Below are 23,860 nucleotides of genomic sequence, written 5' to 3'. Positions count from 1 at the left end.
GAGCCAGCTTCTCCTGCATGGAAACAGATGGAGAGAGCATGAGCAGGACACATGGCACTGTGTGGAATGTTTGTGTGGTGAGCGGAGCCATGGACAGGATGAGGGAATGAGCTCCAGAAGGTATGAGCCTGATGGAGATGTGAGGGTGTGTGTGAGGGTTAGTGGTGTTGTCCCTTGAGGTGTGAGATCCCTGTGGATGTGTGATGGGTTTGTGAGTGTGAGAGTTGAGAGAGATGGGAAGAGTGACTTACCCTGGTGGAATGGATGATACCGTTCATCCTGTTGCATCATTGGGTGGCTGTCCTCTTTTTCAGGGCACTGGTGCTGACCACCGCTGCCACTGCCTCCCATGCTGGATTGGTGATGTTGCTGCCCCTCCTGTGGCCAGAGCGAGTGAACAGGACATCACGGTGAGCCTCCACTGCATCCAAAATGCACTTGAGGGACGCGTCAATGAACCTGGGGTCTGCAATCTTTCTGGTTTTCGGGGCCATGTGTCCTGTGGAAGCACCGAGAGATGTGCACGCAACTACACTTTAAATATGGCATCCGGCATGCTGAAGCAGCGAGGTAATGGCATGCCAGGCGAATGAGAGCACGTCCACCATCGAAACGGCATGTTTCCTGGGAATGTGTAATTAATGCACCGGGACTGGGACAATATGGCAGCTTGTGGGTAAAACGTCATTTTTCCCGCCTGCTGCTGCACTTAGTGTAAACCTGAGATGATTCCACCTCAAGTGTAAATTGTTAGGGTATAATTATCCTCTGATGTACCTTATGACTAGTGAAAGAATGAGGTGGATATGTAATCTTGGATTACAGCCTAACAAAGAGGAAATAAGGTATGACCTTGATGCTGTCACATCCTACATGAATCAAAATGGGAGTTCCTGAGATGGATTCCCATCAGTTGGATAGTGGTGTAGTTTGGACCTTCTGTTAGAATTGTTGGATGAAATCTGCAAGAAAAGTGATCTGTTAGATGCCTATGAGGTGAGATTCTGATAGATTTCAGAGAACAGATGGTCACTCCATGGACACACACATCGTGGACTTTAACAGATTGTATAAAAGATCGGCAAAATTAAATTTTGGGATCTCTGGATCAGTACAAGAATTGTGCTAAGGCATCTCATACGGACAGGCTAGTGGTAACAACTAGAATTCAGCTCTCAGAAAAGGACACCCTGTTCGATCAGATGTCTGCTGCCATGAAAAAAAATTCCTGAGGAAGCAGTAATTTCTTTCAACCCTCATGGAAAAAATTAGACATTCCACAGTGACACATTGAATAGAGGACTCAGTAATTGCCAGATATCTAAATGGTCCAGATACTGGGCGCAGGTGTCAGTATAATTGGATAAAAGGTAGACAGAATGATGATGAAAGCACATTAGCAGACCTGGCTATTACAGGAGGAGACAGAATTGGCACATAAATAATTGGAAATGAATCCCAGGAATTCCCAAGGAAAAGCTAATAGGTGTTTCAGATGTGACACTATTACAACCACAGCCGATGTTATTCATTGAGTAAGCCAAATCCCAGAGGGAAACCTGTCTTACTGATCATAACTTCATTTTTCTTTTGTGAAAACAAGGGGAAAACTACTGATCCCAGAAGCATAGGATCCCAGTAACACTTTTAGGATTTTAAAATTAGAAGATTTATTAACAAGAAGAAAAAAAATGTAAGCACACAAGATTAAAATTACACAGTTAAACAGTCTTACAAAACATTCCCCAAAAAAACCCATTTTGTCAGAACACACAAGTTAACTATTTGGCAACAGCTCCCTTATAGATTTTAACCATAAAAATCCAATAATATTACCCAAGGCAAAAAACTGCAGTCACTTTAGTAAGGAATACCACACAAGTTCTCACTCTCTTTCACTCTGCTGCGGAACCGAAGGAAGTTCAGAAACAGACTGTTTACTGAAAAGACTTCTCTGGCTTGAAACTGGGTGGCTACTTCAAATTCACAACTTTTCTCAGCACAGAGCAAGACTCAGGACATCTCCCCCACACATCCACACAACTCAACTGAACATCTTTCCTTAAATATCCTTTTCCCCTTTGGTCTTAGACTCCATTGTTCTAAACACCTCTTTGAACTCATTTTTTCCAAAATATAAAAATCATTTATACTTTCCCATTGCCTCCACTTTCAGGTCAAATACAATTTAATAATCTTCCCTTGTTAACCTATGTAATCTTTGTAAGTTGTAAAAGTCCTTAGTCACTTCTAAACTCTCTGAAATTTAACAGCTGAAACGTCACTTTTCCACTTATCTCATAATGTAAATTTCAAACCCAATCTATTTACTCGTACATTCAACTTCACCATAGCCTCTCATTACAAATGCGTGCATTTATCTCCATTACCATTCCCCTCTCTGCCCCCACAAACAACTGTCTTTACTGACCTTACTCCAGTTTAATTACACACACACTCTCTCTCACACACACAAACACACACACTCGCAGCCTTCTTTATAGAATATCACAATATTCCCAAAAATATTTTTAAAAAATGACATCCATCTGCACAGACTCGAAGGATCACTGTGAGGTGAGCTGGCCAAAGCAGAGAGACAGGGACCTGAAGTAAGTTGCAATGAAGAAATAAGAAATTTACAAATGGATATGGACAGGTTAGGTGAATAGGCCAAAATTTGGCAGATGGAGTTTAACGTGGATAAGTGTGAGGTTATCCATTTTGGTCGGAAGGATAAAAATGTGACTTATTACTTAAATGGGGAGAAACTTCAGAATGCTTCAGTGCAGAGGGATCTGGGTGTCCTCATGCATGATCGCTGAAAGCTAGTATGCAGGTACAGCAGGTAATAAGGAAGGCAAATGGAATTTTGGCATTTATTGCTAAAGGAATGGAGTATAAAAATAGGGAAGTATTGTTGCAGCTGTACAAGGCTGGAGGGGCTGAATTGCCTACTCCTGCTCCTAATTCTTATGTTTTTATGACACAGAGAATTCTGAGGAACAAAGTGGAGATAATGCTGAATCCAAAAAATTATACTGGTCACAATGAGTTTTAGTGCTGTGATTAATGTATTAGTCATGGGTACTTTAATAATGCTGTACTAGATAGCGCTTCCATTTCAACAGTGCATAGAACAGATTGGTTAAAATGTTATCTTGATTCATTTAGTAAGGGCTGGCACAAGGTTAAGGATTTGTTTAAAAACTCCCATGAAACAAGTTTGAAATTAAAAACAAAATTAACCCATATAGTAAATCATCAAACTTCAATTTATCATGACCTCAATACAGTTCACATTTAGTAAAAGTTTATCAGCAGCAAACAAATGCCTCATTATACCTACCAAGTGGAAATGGCTTTTTCCCAGATTTACGCAGAGGCATTGTTCTTTTCCTGTTTGAATATCAGCGAATGCAAAAATTGTGAATTGGTGTACCTGCTTCCCTTCCACAATTTCACGTAGCGATTGGGTTCTTTGTAACTTACAGCCATGGCACATTTGGGTTTACTAACAGCTATTGCAGAAATCTTGTTCATTCTTTCTAACAAAGCAGATAAAAGTATTACTTGCTTTAGTTTTGGTGATGATAACACATTGAGGCCACTAAAGAGAGTTGAAATTCCATGTAAGGTAACAGGAGTAAACAATTTTATCAGTACTCGTGTATTCTCCAGTGAGATACCCTTGCTATTGTGTAAACCTTCTATGAAAAAGATACAAACAAAACCTGTCATGGAGCACGATAAGGCAATTATTTTTGGAAAATCAGTGGATCTACTGTTTACTCAGTCAGGACATTACTGTATTCTCTTAAAATCTGACAAGTGTTAATGAATTAATGAAGGATTAATCAGAGAAAAAAGAAACAAATTGTCTTAAAGTTACACAGACAATTTGCTCATCCCACTTGTCAAAGATTAAAAGTCCTGCTAAAAGAAGCAGAGTGGTTGATGAAGAATGTAAGAGGCGAATAGAAAAGATTAGTGAGTAGTGTGAAACCCATAAAAAGTATTGAGGGTGCTATCATGTCCTATCGGTACAAGACTTTAAAGAAGTAGTTGCCATGGATCGTGAAACAAAGGGCGGGATCATCCCAGATTTGCACTAAGTGCAGTAGTGGCAGGAAAATGGGCATTTTACCCGCTGGATGCAATGGTGGGTTTTTGCGCCGCATCATCCAAATCCCACCTCATTAATCATGCATTCCCAGGGAACACGGCGGTTTGCTGGCGGTCAGCCTCTGATTCGCCCACCACGCCATCCTGTGCGCACACCTCTCATTGCTTCCAGCCCAGGACTGCTGCACATGACACATGGCCCTGAAAGGCAAGGAGAGTGCACCCCCCCAATTCAGTGACACGTCCTTGGGACGTCTTCTGAGCACCGTTGGAGCCCGCCGCGATATCCTTTACCCCCACTCTGGCTGCAGGAGGCCCATCAGTATCACAACTCCAGCGGTGGCAGTGGTGGTCAGTGCCAACGCCGCACAGAAGAGGTTGGCCATCTAGTGCAGAAGGAGGATGAATGATCTCATCCATGCAGCCAGGGTAAGGCAGCCACCTCATCACTCTAAGCTCATACACTGAATGATCCAGCATTGGGAGGATGATTCCGGTGAGTTGGGCTTATAGTGATATGTAGATGTATTACAACGAAGTTCCCGATGTGCAGCAGCAGCAAACGCGGCCAACCACTGAGGGGCAGAGCTGACCATTGCAAACTGGTGCGTGAAACCGATTTATGGTCTTCCCGCCGTATTGTCCGCTCATGCCTGATGCCAGCGGGCACCAAAAATTCTGCCCAAAGGCAGAAATGTTTTCATTCTACTTTTTCCAAACTTGACGACAGGATTTAAACTTAATTCATGATAGTTAGTGAGAAAAAAATGGTTACATTGGACAAAATAACGGAGAAGCGGATAGGGACAAGGATTTGGGCACCAGCAAAGTTTGTTGACCGATATTGGAGCAAAATTTGCAAATGACGAGTTCAGAAAAATGTGTGAAAACATGAACGTCATAGTAATGAACACTGGGACTGAACGTCCTTTAAGCAATGAACTATGTAAAATGAATTATGTAGCGATTGATGAAAGCTGTACAAAATTTTAGCTGACCAGCCAATCAGCAAGTTGACAGCCACCCTGTTCTGGGAAGTTCATGCAAAGCATTGACTCCAGATGGTTGGAGGATATAGTCCCTATCAATTAATCTATGGGTGAAATCCCAAATTGCCAAATCATGCAACAATCTTCCTGCGCTAGAAGCTACTACAATTAATTCAATTTTTTCTGCACATTTGAATGCCTTTCACGCAGGGTGACAGGTTTCTCTCAAGGCCGAGGTCTCAGGAGAAAATTCTGAGAGCGGTGAGGCATTGTATAAGACAACCTAAGATAGAATTTAATTCAGGAGATTTGATACATTTTAAAAGAGAGGGTCATAGGAAATGGAGAGGCAGTAATAAGATAATAGGTCATGATGGTATTTATCAAATATGGCAATCAAACTATTAAGGTTCACTCCTCATAATTAATCAAGATAAATTACAAAATCTCAGACTCTGAACAGCTGGTAGAAGTAACAAAGGGAAGCAGATTTCTGACAGATGTGTTTCTGAAGCCACCCAAAGAAACAACAGGTACAGCAAGAAAACTATGGGAACAAAAGAAAATGCATTTATGGCCTGAATGATGCTTCCAGTGTGTGGTGCTTTTTGGTAATATCTTAGCATATCATCTGCATTGAGATCATGGCTGATCTCAATGCTAAACTAAGGCACTAGTTAGACCACATCTAGAATACTGTGAACAGTTTGGGTCCCTTTATCTAAGGAAATATATACCAGCATTGGAGGCAGTTCAGAGAAGGCTCACTAGGTTGATTCTGGATATGGAGGGGGTTTTCTTTTGAGGAGAAGTTGAATAGGTTGGGCCTGTGCTCCTTGGAGTTTAGAAGAATGAGAGGCGACCTTATTGAAACATGTAAGATTCTTAGGGGGCTTGACAGGTTCGATGCTGAGAGGTTGTTTCCCTGTGTGGGGCAGTCAATGCCCAGAGGGTAAAATATCAGAGTAAGGGGTCGCCCATTTAAGACAGAGATGAGGGGGAACTTATTCTCTCAGAGGGTAGTGAATCTGTGGAATTCTTTACCACAGAGGACTGTAGAGGTTGTGTCGTTAAGTATGTTCAAGGCTGAGAGAGACAGATTTTTAATCAGGAAGGGAATCAAGGGTTATGGGAAAAGGGCAGGAAAGTGGAGTTGAGGATTCAGCCCATTATCAACAATATGCAATATCGGCATATTTTGCTGAAAATAGGTTGTTTTCAACGAAAAGCATACCCTGTGATATTGTATTGGCATTATAAAAGGAAAATTCTGAGGCAACTTCATGATGCATGTTGATGATTTCTTATGGGGTGGTACTGCAGAATTTAAGAAAAGTATTATTAATAGGATCAACGCCAGGCTTATAGGGCTTCTAAATTTTGTGGTTTCAATATGAAGCAGAAGAGATCTGGAAAACCTTAAATCAACAATTCTATTTAGAGAGTGTTATTCCCATCCCATACTAGGTTGTCACAGAAAGATAATGGGCTGAATCTTCGGCTCAGCGAGCGGGGGCAGGGCCCGCTCGCCGAGGGGTAAAATGACGCAGGGTGACATCGGGCATGCATCCCGACTTAGCTGTGCGCCCACCAAACTGTCAAAGCCCTATTAAGGCCAAAAGCAATTAAGGCAATCAGCTGAGCTGCCCGTCCAACCTTAAGGTTGTCAGGGGGCAGACGAAGAGCTCAGGCGGCCTTCGCATTTTTCATGGAACCTCATCCACGGGCGGGATGAGGTTTCATGAATGATTTAAAATTTTCAGAAAATTTTTTATTAAAATGAATGCACATGTCCCAACTCACGTAACAGTTTCACATGAGGGGACATGTCATAAAAATTTTTACAACACTTTATTAGATTACAACACAATTTATTAGACTGGTTAAACTTAAAACTAATCTCCCTGAGACACCTCTGTGCCTCAGGGAGACTTCTGCGCTCTTTCGCACGCATGCGCGAAAGCACACTCGCGACTCTGGCAACCCCTCCCTGCCCGCACAGGGAGCACTCAGTGCTTTCGGGCAAGCATCATGCGTAAAATGGCAGTGCCCAGCTGATCAGGGACGCCAATCGGCTCCGCACCTGCCCGTGCCTGCACCCGACAGGGAGAAAATTCGCCTCAATGTTATATCTAAAGGGGAGACTGAATGCAAAGCTTCATTGGCTGGTTGAACTCGTTGGGCACTAGACTTGACCAGTTTTGGCTAGTTTTGATATGTTGGGGTTTGGCACTACAATGAAACGCCCTAAAGTCGAGAATGTTCAAGGAATTCTTTTTTTAAATTAACTCTGGAGAAATGCATAGTAAAGTTTCTGTCTTTGGTGACCCAGAGAACATGGAACTAGTCATTTTTAGTGATGCTTCATATGCTAACCTTCCTGATGGATATTCTAGTGTGGTAGGTTTCATAATTTCTTTTTGTTATGAGTGAACATGAGAAATCTTGTCATTTAGCTTGGGAAGTTGAGAAAATAAAAGGGTTTGTTTAGAGTACTTTGGCTGCAGAAAGACTGGCTGTTCTGAATGCAGTGGATATGGGATTCTGTTTGCCAAAAAATATGTGAGATTCTGTCCAAAGGGCAACTGAAAACATTATATCCATTGAGTGTTATATAATCCTTTAGGGAAGGAAATCTGCCATCCTTACCTGGTCTGGCCTACATGTGACTCCAGACCCACAGCAATGTGGTTGACTCATAGGTGCCCTCTGAAATGGCCTAGCAAGCCATTCAGTTCAAGGGCAATTAGGGATGCACAACAAATGCTGGCCTTACCAGTGATGCCCACATCCCAAGAAAATCTGAAGAAAAATAAATCATTCATTGTGGGATAATGGACATTTTATGAAAATTGTGAATGAGAAAGGGCTACAGATTGACTTTGCTGGCTTGAAACAAATGCTGGAGAGAATGGAATTAAATGGGTGGATGCAAGTCATCGAGTGTCCGACTGTTTAACAAAAAGAACCGCATGTACAAGAAATTTATCAGGGATCTTAGAGGAGGGATGTTCCAAAATATAATGCTTTCTACAAAATATGGATGTTTTAAATTAGTTTTTGAAATTTTGGTTGTAGCGTATAAACTCTACTTTTTATTCAAAGAGAGAGATGGGAACTTGTTAATTTATATTTATTTTGTTTAATTGGAAATAGGTTTTGGGCATTACATAGGGCATTTACTAAAGCACCTATAAGTAGATTGAAACTGTGGTTGTTAGGTTCGGAGGTGCATGCTTGTAAAGTGTAACTCTGTAAATAAATGTTTACAAATGTGTGTAAAGATCAGCTCCAGTTGTATCTTCACCAACTGGCCTTCAATAAGGCAACAGAAACAGATTAAACAATATTAAGAAGGAATTGAATATATAGTTGCAAAGAAAAAGTGCAGGGCTATGGAGAAAGAGAAGGGAAGTTGTATTCATTGGATAACTCTTCCAAAGAGCTGACAGAGGCGCAACAGATCGAATGGTACCTTCCCCTGTTACAAAATTCTATGATATGAGTTCCAAGACAGTAGTTATTTTATATTAGCAAGTTGTGACACAGACTGGCAGGAATTCACAACATTCTGAATATTATTCTTGAAGTCTATGACCTTATTTTAGCCTTTAGCCCACAGGCTGCCCCAGCCACTATTGTCTTCCACAGGCCAGTCTTTTTATTTTGAAGGTTTCAGCTAACATACAGTATTACTGGAATCAAATCCAATATTACAGTTGAGCACTGTCAAAACCAGTTAGTCATCAGCAGCAGGCAATGCCTGAACCCCTCACTTACATTACAACCTGAGTATACATTTCCAGCCACCTGTATTTATCATTAAAATAATAGAATGCAACATTTGAAAAGACAAACCGAAATTCCCAGAGAGGCATTATGGCTCATAGTTAACATTCTGGTGAGACCTCAGTGCTATAAGACGTAGGAGCAGAAGTAGGCCATTCGGCCCATCGAGTCTGCTCCACCATTCAATGAGATCATGGCTGATCTGATAATCCCCAGCCCCACTTTCCTGCCCTTTCCCCATAGCCCTTGATTCCCTTCCCGATTAAAAATCTGTCTATCTCAGCATTGAATATACTTAACGACCCAGCCTCTATAGCCCTCTGTGGTAAAGAATTCCACAGATTCACTACCCTCTGAGAGAAGAAATTCCCCCTAATCTCTGTTTTAAATGGGCAATCCCTTACTCTGAGATTATATCCTCTGGTCCTAGACTCTCCCACAAGGGGAAACAACCTCTCAGCATCTACCCTGTCAAGCCCCCTAAGAATCTTATATGTCTCAAGAAGGTCGCCTCTCATTCCTCTAAACTCCAAGGAGCACAGGCCAAACCTACTCAACCTCTCCTCATAAGAAAACCCCTCCATATCTGGAATCAACCTAGTGAACCTTCGCTGGACTTCCTCCAATGTTAGTATATCTTTCCTTAGATAAAGGGACCAAAACTGTTCACAGTATTCTAGATGTGGTCTAACTAGTGCCTTGTATACTTTAGCAAGACTTCCCTATTTTTATATTCCATTTGCTTGGAAATGAAGACCAACATTCCATTTGACTTACCTATTACCTGCTGAACTTGTATGCTAGCTTTTCATGACTCATACACGAGGACCCCCAAATAAATAATATTCAACTCCTCTATTCTTCCTGCCAAAGTCCAAAACCTCAAATGTTCCCACATTATATTCCATCTGCCAAGTTTTTGCCCACTCTCACTTAACCTGTCTATATCCCCCTGTAGACTCCTTGATCCATCCTCACTGCTTGCTTTCTCACTGATTTTTGTGTCGTCTGCAAACTTGGTGATAGTACATTCACTTCCTTCATCTTAGTCACTCCATTAGTTAAAAGTTGCCATCCTGAAAATGCCCCCATTATCCAAACGCTCTGCCTTCTATTAGTTAGCCAATCCTCTATCCATGCTAATATACTACTCCCAACACCATGGGCTCTTACCTTTATTAAGCCTTACGTGTGGTACCTAATCAAATGCCTTTTGAAAATCTAAATATATTAAATCTACTGGTTCCCCTTTATCTCTCCTGCTTGTTACCTCCTCAAAGAATTCTAATAAATTTGTCAGACATGATTTCCCCTTCATGAATCCATGCTGACTCTGCTTGATTATATTACGCATTTCTAAACGCTTTGCTATAACATCCTTTATAATAGTCTCTAACATTTTCCCAATGACGGATGTTAAGCTAACTGGCCTATGGTTACCTGTTTTTTGTCTCCCTCCCTTTTTTGAATAAGGGTGTTACATTGGCAATTTTCCAATCCTCTAGGACTTTTCCAGAATCTAAGGGCTGAATTTTCCCATTGGCGTGCGGGGTCCACGTGTAAAATGATGCGCAGTGACGTCAGGTGAGTATCCCGACATCACCGCGCGCCAGCGCGATATTTCGCTGGGTGGGTGCGTGATGATGTCTGACGTATGCCCACCATTAAATAACGGGCCAGTTAAGGCCCTGGAGACACCAATTTTTCGGCGCCCGTGTGATCTTCGGGTCGGCACATGGGCGCAACGGGCAGACGGGTAGGACACATTTGTATTATCCTCATCCACAGGTGGGATAAGAGGGCTGACTGGGGTCGTGAGTGTGCACAGTCAAGCATTTATTTCTGAAAGTTTTTGAAACTTGCCTGTGTGGTCAGCAGTACTTGAAAACTCATACCAGCTGCTTTGTCTGGACTCTTAACCTTCAGGTCAGCACTCTGCAGTGAGGAATCTTTTCTGGGTCTGCAGGTTTCAGGAAGGTCTCCCTTAGTCTGGGAATGGGAGCTGAACTGTCCACTGGAGGCAGCTCCTCTGAGGAGGAAGGGAGGGCTGGAAGGAGGAGGAGGCCAGGAGTGCACATTCAGCCTCCAGGGGAGCCACCTTTGGGAGGACAAGGGGCACAGGGCCCACAGGCACTCCAAGGCGGAAGGAGCCGCAGAAGACGCCAATATCCTGCTGCCAGGGTATACAAGCAGCGAAACAGCTACCTCAATATGTCTGAGGTGCGGTGCTGAAGGAGGCTCCCTCTCAAGGGAGACAGTCAACTATATCTGTCAGATGATAGGGCCTGAGATCTCCGCTAACTGTGTGGGTGGACACCCCATGCCAATGAGCCAGAGGCTTCGTGGCCATTGCTGGCTTCCCCCGTGTCCAGGGGGCTATAGACTGTACACATGTGGCCATCAAGGCACCAGCGGCTGAGCCCGGTGCCTTCATCAACAGGAAGGGCTTCCACTCCATGAACGTGCAGATAGTGTGTGATCACAGGATGCTGATTCTACAAGTCTGTGCAAGGTACCCAGGCAGCTCCCACGACGCCTACATCCTCAGACACTCCCAGGTGCCGGGGCTCTTCAGTGCTCCAGCCCGGCTGGATGGATGGCTGCTGGGTGACAAGGGCTATCCCCTCAGAAGGTGGCTCATGACGCCTCTCCGCCATCCAAGAACAGAAGCTGAGCAGCGGTACAATAGGAGCCAGGGCACCACAAGGACTGTGGTGGAGAGAGCCATTGGTCTTCTCAAGATGCGCTTCCAATGCCTGGACCACTCAGGGGGCGCACTCCAGTATCCCCCAGATTGTGTGTTGCTGATAGTGGTTGCATGCTGCACTCTCCACAATCTTGCCCTGGAAAGGGGGGATGCAGTGGATGATGAAGATGTCAACGCAGTGGCTGCAGCTGCACACGATGAGTCCAGCAGTGGGTCCGAGGATGAGCACACACAGGGAAATGCTGAGGGGGTAGACACTGACCCGGGCACACTCCAGGGAGGCAGGGACACCGGGAGGCTTTAATCCAACAAACCTTCAGCTAGCACACCACAGATGGACCTCCAGGACAAGCCTGGGCTGCAGGGTCCACACTCGATACCTAAGTGCCAAATCTTCCAGGTTAGGAACAGTCACTAAGGGCCTTGTTTATAAAGCTGAATGTCCAACCAAGCACTTATTACAGTTTTGGAAACCATACACATGCAGAATAAAAGAGGCACACTCAGCCATGGTGACATATCTGAATTTATTCTGTCAGGCAAACCAATTTATTCCAATAAAAAGAGAGAAAACAACTCATAAAGACCTCATCTCGGTCCAACACAAAAGCACCAGTGATAAACCCGTGTTGTGCCTAAGGTGCCTTATGTTTACGTTTCCGGGTGCTACGTCTTGGTGCTGCCCCCTCGCTGGGAGTGGTATCTGAGACAGCTGCTGACTCTGCTGTCCTGTTGGCCTCGATGACCTTGGCGGTTGTCCTCTGGCCCGTGGAGCCTGTGCTGGCCCCACCTGGGAGGGAGCTGCCAGTTCCACAGTTGGCATCTCCCCAGTCGTCGCAGCCTCACTGGATCCTACGGTAACTGGGAGAGGGGCGGGGGAGCTGCTGCCCTCACCCGGACCGCCCTGAGAGGTGCCCACAGAGACGCCAGGCAGCTGCTGCACTGAGCTCACATGAGGTCGCTTCAGACCTCCCTGCTCACCATGGATGGATAGGTACCGAGCTGGGAAAGTTGATGCCCAAACCATCTCCCACACTGGCACTGACCAACTGACGTCAATGCCGATGTGAGGGCTTGCTGGTCAGAGCGCATTCCCAGGAAGCCCTGATTGTTCTCCTGGAGGAGCCTCTCCACGAGAGTCACCACTCTCTCCATGGAGGGCGCATGGCGCTCGGACATGAGGCTCAATGCATCGGCGATCGTCCGCGTAGACTCCTCCACCACGGAGACCAAGCCAAGCATAGCCTCATGTATCTCCCCCAGATGCTCTCCGACACCCGGCTGCATTTCCTGCACCTGCTGCATCGCGGACGACTCCAGAGGGACATCATCAGGCACCGACTGAGCATGTGCCTGGTCCCCTGCAGTCCTCCGACTGCTGGCACCATGGGCACTCTCTGTCTCTGCCAGCTCCTCTGGTGACTGTGAAGTGCCCTCACCGCTGTGCCCCGGGACACTAGCCGATGTTCTAATTCCTACCGAGGTGCTAGTATCTGCGCTGGTGCCTGCCTGGCAGAGATAGTGTGACGCCAAACAGAAAATTCAGCCCTAAGGCTTTTCGGAAGATTACTACCAGTGCATCCACTATCTCAGTAGCTACTTCCTTTAATATCCTAGGATGCAACCCATCAGGTCCTGGAGACTTATTGGCCTTTCACCCCATTAGTTTCCCTAGTACTTTTTCTCTAGTGATAGTTATTGTATTTATTTCCTCCACCCTTTTTGCCCCTTGATTATTTAGTATTTTTGGAATGCTATTAGTGTCTTCTACTGTGAAGATTGACGTAAAGTATTTATTCAACTCCACTGCTAATTTGGCTGTTAAAGAATTTGGAGCTTTTGTCACACACTGAGTGTCCTTTTCTTACAAAGGACATGGGGGTGGAAGTACCTTTGTAAGAACTGAATTTTCCTTTCAGTATAGCATCATGGTTTAAATTTAGCCAGTCACCAAGAATGAAAGTATCATCTGACTCTTGGTTGCTAAGTATCCCAGATCAGGAGTGTCCAGGCTGTTTTGTTTGTGGGCCACAGACGTGTGTGCTTATGGGGAGACACATAAGTTATATTCATTTGACTATCAATTTCCATATCTGTCATGCTACTGACACAAACACATATTAGTCTCCTGTTTTAGCAGTCAACGGCCAAAAAGGCCATAGAGCCAACAACAGCCCCTTGCAAAACTGCCTGGTACATAATATTCAAACAGGATAAGACAGCTTTTCAACCACGATAAGCAAACCTGAGGATCCATTCCTTGTCTGATAAGCGGACGGCCCCTGCTGGAAAACTGAGGTGGGGTGAGGTGGGGAGGTTATGTGCGTTTGACAGGGGCACCTCAGCTACTCAAAGTCTGCCTGATGCAGTTTTCATGCCAATGACATTCCACCCATTTATACCAGGGTTTGATTGGCCTCACCGGTCGTCCTTAAAGGGACTCTGGTCAATTTTTCACCCTCCTACAATCAGTGAGATCTAGCTGGGTGGCTTTGTGGCATCCATTGTTACAGACCCAAATGGTTGAGAGGCTTTGAGGGCGGGTATGACAGGTTTGACGTTTTCACCTCTATATCAGGTGAATTGCCGCTGAAGCATCAGCCATTCATTTGCTGTTTACGGTGCTGTGAATATTAACTATAAAGTTTACTTGTATAAGAACAGTGACTGCACTTCGAAAAGTAATCCATTGGTTGGAAAGCACTTTGCAATGTGATAAGGCACTACCCTGCATTATTTATTATACCATTGTAATTTAAAAGTGACAGACATATTCTATTAGAAAGCTTGAATGGGTAATTCTCACCCTCCAAAAGCAATGAATTTGGTTCAAGGGCGATTAAAATGGGAAATGTGTCATACTCTAGCCCAACCAGCCTCAAACCTGCCCACTTCAGTTTTAACGGAGAAGTAGTATTTCCGGTATTTTCTGTTTTTAAATCATATTTTTAGTATCCACAGGATTCTGCTTAAAGGAAAAATGCACGTGCCCTGGAGTTAAACCTGTACTGCATTCAGGGGAACTCAGACTTCTGGGTTTGCCATCATGAACTCCTTCCCCATGCCCAGCTCTGAAACCGCACCTCAATAAATCTCAGGGCCTGTATCTCTCATAAACACCCTCCTTTGAAATTTAGCTGTTGTTGTCAAACATTGCAGCCACCTTACACAAACAGCGATAAGATGAATGACTTGTTGTTGTGGCTGGAGGGAAGACTATTGGCAAGGACACCGAGATGAAGTCTTTTTTTTAGAGCCCTGGGAGTTTCCATGCCCTTCAAAACTTACTGACAGAGCCTCGATTTAATATTTCATCTGAAAGTTGGCACCTCTGACAATGCAGCACTCCCTCAGTCCTGTACTGATATCACAGCTTGCGTGGTGCATTCAAGTCTGTGAAGGAGCTTAAACCCACAATCTCCTGATTCGGAGATGACAATACTTAAAACTGAGCCACACTGCCACTGGACAGTTGGAGAGCAGTGGTTTTTAGAACAAAAACAGAATTACCTGGAAAAACTCAGCAGGTCTGGCAGCATTGGCGGAGAAGAATAGAGTCAATGCTGCCAGACCTGCTGAGTTTTTCCAGGTAATTCTGTTTTTGTTTTGGATTTCCAGCATCCGCAGTAGTTTATGTTTTTATCTAGTGGTTTTTAGACCCTGGTTAAAGATAAAGTCTGACAGATGTGTCTAGAACATTCACAGATTCAGAATATTCCAAGAGCTTCAGATGAACAAAACCCCATTGAGTATATTTTTCTTGTAATAAATCTGTAATAATTTTTTTGAAGATAATTTTCTGTTGTTGAGCATCGTTATTTGAAATACAAACAGCCTCGGTACCTCACATCCTGTTTCCCATCAAATTAAAAAAGTTAATTAGAGTATTTTCAATTGCTAGTGGGATTGCAAGACCCAGATTCCAAATGATTTCCCACATTCCACACTATGATACAGTAAGAATAACATACCTAGAAGAGCAGAATTCCCATCTCCCAAAGGATATCGCTGGTACCTTGGAACAGAGAACGGAGCCAGGAGGTGGAACTTCTTCTCCAGCAGTGGTTCCAGCCGGGAGGCAGAGGGATCGGCTGAATGGAAGAGACTGTACACCTGGGTACAAGCCGGCCGCAGTTGGGCCACTGACAGGGAAAAGAGAGGGGCATGAAAGAACAGAAGCGGATACAAACGATCATTCTCTTCAGCGAAACAGTGTCTGGGAACAGGTACTGTGAATGGCAATTTTTGGTTCAGGAATTTTAAAAAATAGAATTTATTTTAATATAAATGGTACGGCGAATGTCAAAGAAATGTATGTGGCAACTGAAAACACAATTAAAATGAAGGAGAGCGAATTGGACAAAGGGACCCAGAATCCTGTGCATGACTGCACAGTAATGCAGAGCTGTGCAACTACAATACTCTGTCCGCATGCACTTGTATCAAAAACAAATACTGTTTATCTTTTGGTATCATCCTTTTAATACCAACTCCTTAGTGGGGGGTTCATCAAAATACAGACCAGCTGCTGTTTTGAAACGTATTGAAAGGAAAGTTCCTGTGGTGGAGAATTTCAAAATACCACCAGTGAGGTACTTTGTGCACCATGAGTCCATGGTGGAAAATGATAGCTCACAATTTTCCTGCATGTGGAGGTGCCTGGTCCTCACAGCCCCGAAAACTTAACAATCTTTATAATCTTGCACTCCATCAGTTATTGAACAGTGTACATTACAGCAGGATATACGGGAAAAATAACATTGACTTTTATACATTGAGTTAAATATTTTTAAAAATAGGTCTTCTTGAATTATTTTTGTCTTTGCAGACTCTGTCCCACCCGGAGAAAGGGCAGGAAGAGCCCAGCACTGGAATGGGCCAGCCCTAAGGGCAAAATGGGGCAGCAGGGCTGTCCCAGTTCCTGTTTACATTCCTCTTATCTCCCAAAGGCGAGGTGTTACCATGCAGCACCACGCTGAAATATCTAGCTAGAAACTCGCAAACCAATCCAATCCAATAACTCAAATAGTCAGAACTGGGATTCACAATCAGCGTTTCCGGTTGAGAATTGAATGCCCTCTACAAAGATTCCATGATACCTTCAAACAACTGCATCTGCAGCTGCAGGATAAGGGGAGCTTTTCGTTCACGGACAGACACTTTGGAGTTAATATCTGGTGGCAAATATTTATGTGCTCAATCACTTAAAGAAAATGAACGCTTATTTGGACACTGCTTCCAGAAGCATGATTTATTTTTGCATAATTACCAGATAAATGGATACAATTATGCAAAATTAATCCTTACACTGAAAAAAAAAACACTGTAAACTATCAAGACAGATCCATTACAACGCCAAATAATTAATTTAGGAATTATTTGAATAAAAACAATGACTGTGCTCCGATTTACACAGCGTGCATGCTGAGCAATCACTGATTCCACAGTGCAATTTGCAGTTTTGTATATGTTGCTCTCAGTCCTCCTCTGGGCTATATTTTATTGACTCTTTGATATTGGCTACAGGATTTGAAGGTCTTACCATCTACTGAAGGAAGTACTGTCCACCTCATGGCCAGAACCAAAGCCAATGGGGAGCCAAAGAGGAAGAAGTCAGAGACGTCAAAATCAAATCGTCCTGGGTTTCCTTCCAATAAATTAGAGCTACTTATCCTTTGTAAATCAGGGTCATCGTTTAAAGCGCTGGAATGACTTCTGTAAAAATAAAATATATATTTTTTATTAAAACCAATGCCTTCATCTTATGGGAAACAATTTAAATTAAAACTAGTTTATTTTAATTTCTGATCTTTGTTTTCTCATAAATGATAGATTTTATCAAAACGTCTCACTTTAAGGATTTTGATTGAACTACCAGGAGCTGTATGATATGGGGCGCCCAGCAAAAGTACAAATAAAGCAAATGAGGGTCAGCGTCAGGCCACATCTAGCAGAACTGCAATATTGTTAAAATAATGAATTCATAATAGCCAAATACCTAAGACAAGATTAAGTCAATCAACGGTAATGTCAAATGATTATAGAAACCAAGGTGAGAAATAGCTGGAAATCAGCACGCATTTAAAGCTTTTCACGTTACTCAACTGCACTACACAAAGATGGGAATAGATGTTAACCAACAGTAAGAGATTGTTTAGTAGAAGTGGTTTAATGTATGGTTCAAGAGGTGGATTTTAAGAAGTTTCCTAAAGGTGACGAGAGTAACAAAGCAAAGGCATTGACAAAGCATATGATGTCAAGATAATTCTAACGCTGAGAGTAGAGTGGAAAGGGAATGCAGGTGAAAGAGCTGAGATGCTGGCTGAAAAATCGGACTAGGGAAACTGCAGAGACAAGCTGGGAGAAAGTACAAGGAATGATTTATAGGTGCGGACGAGGATCTTCTAATCGACTCTCTGAGGCTATGGAAATTTAGCGGAATTAGATTAGGCAACAGAGACCTTTCTGGAGGTGAGGCTTGCAATTTATGCAGGGCAGATGTGAGAAGACCGAGAAAGAGATCATTACAGAAATCCAGCGTTGAGGTTGTAGATCATAAACACAGGCATAGACAAATTGGACACAATGGGCTGTATCTTCCATTCTGGATTTTAAGTTGGGTGGCGGGAGTGGAAATGGGAGTGATTTCCCCTTGGGGAGGTTGGGGGGGTGCAGGACAGCTGGTCATGTGTGATCTCACCCTATTCAGCTCATCACATATGCATGCACGAGGAGTATGGCAAATCTCGTGGTGGGGCAGGGCAGGGAGTCGCTGTTCCTGCAGTTACTTCATGGGGGTCGAAGGTCCTAGCCCCATGTTTAAAGGACACACAGACAGCCATTCACTCACTGCAAGCCAAGAGCATCAGTCTGGCTGTCGTTCCGGAGGGGGAGACCTACTGCAGATAACAGAATGTCACAGAGCAGACAATGTGTGGCTCCACGGCCCAGTGAAGCTTCCCTGCAGGTCCTCCTTCAGGCCATCTAGGAAAGGTGGGAGGTGCTGTTTCTTAGGGATGGCAGCAGGAGGCCCTTCCGCCTGGCCAAGGCAGCCTGGGCAGAGGTTTCAGTGGGGGTTGGCGCCACGGGGCCCACAAAAGAACAGCCCAGCAGTATCAAAAAAGGATGAATGGTCGGCTGCAAGGTAAGCGGCACCGCCTACTCACTGTAAACTGACACTCATAAGGACATTGGGCAGTGTAAGTGTACGGGAGCACAGGGATGTCAGACAGGAGTTTGGGTTGCAGTACTCACCAGCAGATGGGACATGTGCACTGAATGTGCAGCAGCCACTTCATGCTCTCAATCTCGATCAGTTGCAGGACGCCCTGTTTGTTAATCACTTACTGGGGAGGCCTCAGGTGCTGGCACAGGCATGCATGCTCCTAAACTGCCCGTGCACCTGTTGGGATGATGCTCAATCCTTCTCTCTGGTTGCAGGACAAGAACGCACACTACAGGAGGGAGCAGGCCAAGACTGGCAGCAGCCTTCCAGGCATTCGAATCCTAAACACTTTGGAAGAGGCCGCAGAAATAGCCGGGGAGGAGAAGGAGCGTACCTGTGCTGAGGGTGAGACAGGACTCCCCCAGCTCACCACTGAGGATGCCTCCAGTCTGCAGTTGTCAGATGCACCCACAGAGTGAGACATAGATAAGGGTGCCTGCTTAGGCATCCACTAAAATTTTCTCTCCTCATTCCAGGAACCAGCAAGAAAAAAGGGAGGCAAAGAAGGGAGGCCACCCACAGCTCCAGCTCCAAACTCACCTCTGAGGTGGATGCCTCAGAGGATGCACCATCACAGCGTTCACCTGCACCCTCCACAAGTGCAGAGACATTCACCTCGGTAGGTACACATTCTAGATTAGGTTTGGGGTCACAATCTGGCAAGCCCCTCACAGACCAGGGTGCACAGCTGGCGGAGCAAGTGATAGCCGAGGTCTTTGACACTCGGAGGACTGCTGGAGACTCAGCCCCTGCTCATCCCAGGCAGATGATGAACCTCTAGACTCAGCCATAAGAGACATGTTGGAGATGAAGAGACGGGCAGCGGAACATCAGGCAGAGATACCAGAGGCCATGCACAGACTGGAAGAATCCATCCACATTCTGTCTGCTGCCATAGTTCTGTCATGTGAGCACTTGGCTCTCTCCATGGAAAGTGTAAGGTCTGCCTGCAGGGTGCAGAAGACAACGATGATCTGAGACATGTTCTGTGGGGAGTACTGAAGAGCTGCACCTGAACGGTCCAAATACCTGAATCTCATCTTTAGGAGGCCTATCATCTGCTCAGTGGTGGTTCTTGTGCGGCATTATAGCTGTCTTCGGCAGCACTCTGCGAACGGCGAATTGGCGTCATCAGCCAGGTCTTCTGGGGGTATCCCTTGTCCCCAAAGAGACAGCCCTGCAATCGCTGGGGTCCTTTAAAAACCTGTGGGAACTTGGGAGCAGGTCAGAATGTAGGCATTGTGAGAGCTCCCTGGGAACTGAGCATAAACTGGATTTGTCTGCAGTGATCACATATCAGCTGCACATTCAAAGAGTGGAAACCTTTCCTGTTGATGAATGTGACTGGCTGATGCCAGGGCGCTCTCAAGGCCACATGTGTACAGTCAATAGCCCCTTTCACTTGCAGAAATCCTGTGACAGCTGCAAAACCCAATGGTCTGGCTGCCTGGGTCTCGGGATCCAGGTAGAAGTTGACAAATTGTTGTGCTCTCCTGAACGGGGCATCTGTCACGCCCTGGATGCACTTGTATGTCACTGACTAGGAGATGCCACTCAGAACCCCAGTGAAGCCCTGGAAGGAGCCACTGGCAAAGAAGTTTAAGGTGGCCGTGATCTTTAACGCCACCGGGATGGGAATGCCTCAAAGTCCTTGCAGCTACAGACCATCCTGGAGAAGCTCGCAGATGTGAGCAACTACATTCCGGGACATCCTAAGGTGCCTCCAGCATTGTCTTTAACTCATCTGCAGCTAGCTGCTATATACCCGAGTTCAGGCTAATACTCGCCGTCGCTCTGATCCCTGGTCACCAGCGTCCTGAACTTCTTAAGGCCCCACTGCCTCTTACTGCTCTGGCCATCGCTCCTCCTGGTCCTGGGACAATCTGTGCCAGCTCCTCCTCATAGGAAAGAGCCAGTAGAAAGGCAGGGTTGCCTGGAGCCTGCATCATCAGTGGATCTGTGAATGATCCATCTAGTCAGCAGATTCTTTGTAGATTAGCCTCCATCTCTGAGGCTCAAAGCCAATGCTAATCCCTGTGCCTCACTTCTGTCTAGACAAGGCAACCCCACCCCACCCCTTCCAGGTGAAGGACATCCTGGAGGACCACGGATGAGCGCTCCTCCTGTTTACACGTGCATGGAGACATTGCTCTTTGGCTGGGGTGATGACAGCCATGTGCGAGAACCCTCCCTCTGACATTATGCAGCTTGGCAACATTATCCTCGAGACTATAAGAGAGACTATTACCTTGGCAGCATAGAAAGCCTTACCATATAAGCCCTTGTCAGCCATGACCAGTTACCAGGGAGGATGGAGGTTTGGAGTTGGGAGCTTGCTGCTGTCCACCAGCTGTGCCCCTTGGAGGCATCCACCTCCCTCCTTCCCTGCCTCCCTCCCTTTCACCCCCGCCTCTGCCTGCAGCCGATGCTCATCAGCCCACAGCGTACAGCAGCTCCAGTACTTCCTGGAATGTGACCTATTAGTCACGGAGCAATGCTGGTCTATTGGGCTTTGGAGCCTTGAAAGCAGAACTTAGCTGAGCCTGGTTCTCCATGGACTGGACTAATAATTAATAGGTGCCCTTTGCTTGCCCCAAAAAAAGGCATTAACTCATCCCACCTGAAAGGAGACCCCTCCCATATCGAATGCTTAAGAGGTTTTTCAAACTGTGCAACAACCTTGAGAACTTCAGCATATTGCATGGGAAGTTTGCCAGTGGGTTAAATACCTTCTACCCTGCCCTGTTACCCACCAACCACAGCCCACCTCCTACACGATAACCACCCTCTCATTCCTCTCCCTCCTGTAACCATTCAACCTCCCCCACCTCCCCCCCTTCCCCGTTAACCTGGTCCCAATTATCATTTTGTGGACGCTCCTGTTCTCCCCCATTCCCATTACTGTCAACATGCCCATGCCCCTCCTGACCCTGACCCCTCCTGTTGTCAAGACCCAGCTGTAACCTGATTTTCTGCCCCCCACAACATGAGGCTATCCACTATCCACCCATGACCCTAGCACAGTCACCTTCCCTGATCAAACACCCCTCCCTGACTATGATCCTCATTCAAACCCTTAGGACGAAACTCTTGAACTCATGGACCACGCCCTTTAGACCCATCTCGCTACGATGTTCACTGTCCAGAGAGGCTGTCCATCATCCTACAACGGGACCAGAACATGTGTGACCTGCTTACCCTCCTAACATGAACCAGACAGTCTGGCTTTCTTCCCCTGACACCTTCCCACCCTTCCCCTCTTAGCCTGCTTCCCTTACCCAGCCTCTGCTCCACCCTGCCCTGCTGACCCTACCACCCCTGTACAGCCTCTGCGCTCCCCTTCCCCCCATTTGCCTGCCTCCCCTGTCCAGCCTCCACTCCACCCTTACCCCCTTCCCCACTTGACCTGCCTCCCCTGTCCAGCCTCCGCTCCACCCTTACCCCCTTCCCTGCTTAGCCTGCCTCCCCTGTCCAGCCTTGGCACAGCTTGGCCGACTAGCACCTGATCTCAATCAGGGGGCTGACATTTCTGAGTGGTCCCCAAAAAGGCCAAAGCAGTGGCCACCCAGTACAAAGTCCAGGAGGAAGTCCTGCCTCGCCAGGTGCATGGTATTTCTATGCAGTCGTAAATGTGAATGTTCTAATTTCTCACTGGCAGAGGAGAACTTAACTTGTGGGGGGGGGAGACACACTGCTGGTGAGCTGGCCTTTTAATGAGTGTGCATGACATGCAAATACATGCAAAAAGATCTCCCAATGCTGTTTGTCAGGAAGCTTGTAAACTCCCAAAAACTTAGTTGCAAAAATTCATCCTGCCGTTGGGAAACTGATTTTTGGCCTCCCGTCAAATTAAGTTCACCCCCCTCTGCCAAGCTTCCCACTGCAGATGGGACCAGAAGATTCCGGCTAATGGCCTGTTCCTGTGCTGTAAACCTCTATGTAAAGGTGTGGATTAGGGTCTCAGCAGCAGAAGGCAGGACATAATGGCTGAAGCAGGTAATGTTTTCCAGCATCCGCAGTTTTTTGCTTTTATCTTAATGTTTTCCAGTTGATGGTCAGATCAAAGGTCCATACTTCTCTGTTTAGCTGGCTAGCCAAGAAAGTTGAAGGAATTGAGGCAAGGGGGGCACAGTTGTGTGAGGGAGCCAAAAAAACGTTGACTTTGGTTTTTCAATATGAAGCTGGAGGAAATTATGGTCCTTTTGAGTCATAATGTTGGACAGGTGATCAATGAAGGAGGCAGTAAGGTAGAGCTAACTGTTATCAGCATAGATGATCCCAAGCAGCCAAATGTTGCTACTGATTGTAAATGATAAAGGAGCAGACAGATGGAGCTCTATGGTGCATATCTCTCGATGGGAGAAGAAAGCATTTGAGATAATGTAACGTTATCAATGCAATAGCGAAGAAGTCTGGTTTGCAAGCCTTTAACCTGGAATTGGTGGAAGAAGAGGAAAGGATAGCAACTAACCTTAATGTGGTGGGGGGGGGGAGACTGAAAATCTTCCCCAAAGGAACAGCCACTAAGCTTTCTCTTATTCTCAATGTTTTCAATGCTCAGCATCTTTAACATTCTATACACTGTGAAGCTTTGAAGATTTTCGGTGCTAAAATAACAGGACCTCACAAGATGAACACAATAAATTTTACTCTTTGTGATTCAGTCACTGAAACTCCACAGGACCCCCGATAAACTCCTGCCATAATTCTGGCAGGCATGCATCGGAAAAGACAGGAATTAGGCAGTGACTGTGTAACACCAAGCTCCAGCCTAACATCTGTATTACTATGGAGCTTTGCAAAGGGCAGAACCTCTGCCCATCCCATACAATCCTATCAGCATGGATGGGGGTTGGGCTGGAAGTGGGGATTCCCCATGCTGGGAGTCCCAATAACCCATTTTCTCAGTGGAATCCAGATGGTTGTGTATCTGGTGTAACCAGTTGCAAGAGAACACCAAAGAGGACGTGGGTCCCACCTTGGAGCCTAAGCTGCAATTATAGTCTGAGCCACAAAGAACAGGCA

General features: G+C 45.4%; 1 protein-coding gene across 5 annotated transcripts in view; it reads right to left on the bottom strand.

Moving 5' to 3' along the window:
* The window catches only part of pitpnm3 (PITPNM family member 3), a 545,233-nt gene that overhangs the window by 141,223 nt on the left and 380,150 nt on the right, over positions 1 to 23,860 (bottom strand). For all 5 annotated transcript variants that reach the window (XM_078547946.1, XM_078547947.1, XM_078547944.1 and 2 more), the window contains 2 exons: positions 17,153 to 17,325; positions 15,582 to 15,752 (listed from right to left, as the gene is read on the bottom strand). In XM_078547946.1, the coding sequence (XP_078404072.1) occupies positions 15,582 to 15,752; positions 17,153 to 17,325 (344 nt within the window). The remainder of the gene's footprint in view (positions 1 to 15,581; positions 15,753 to 17,152; positions 17,326 to 23,860) is intronic.

The sequence above is a fragment of the Cetorhinus maximus genome, chromosome 9 (assembly GCF_964194155.1).
Source record: "Cetorhinus maximus chromosome 9, sCetMax3.hap1.1, whole genome shotgun sequence".
Classification (NCBI taxonomy): Eukaryota; Metazoa; Chordata; class Chondrichthyes; order Lamniformes; family Cetorhinidae; genus Cetorhinus; species Cetorhinus maximus.
The sequence above is the reverse complement of the archived record's forward strand: the minus strand, read 5'-3'. Positions and strand labels throughout refer to the sequence as shown.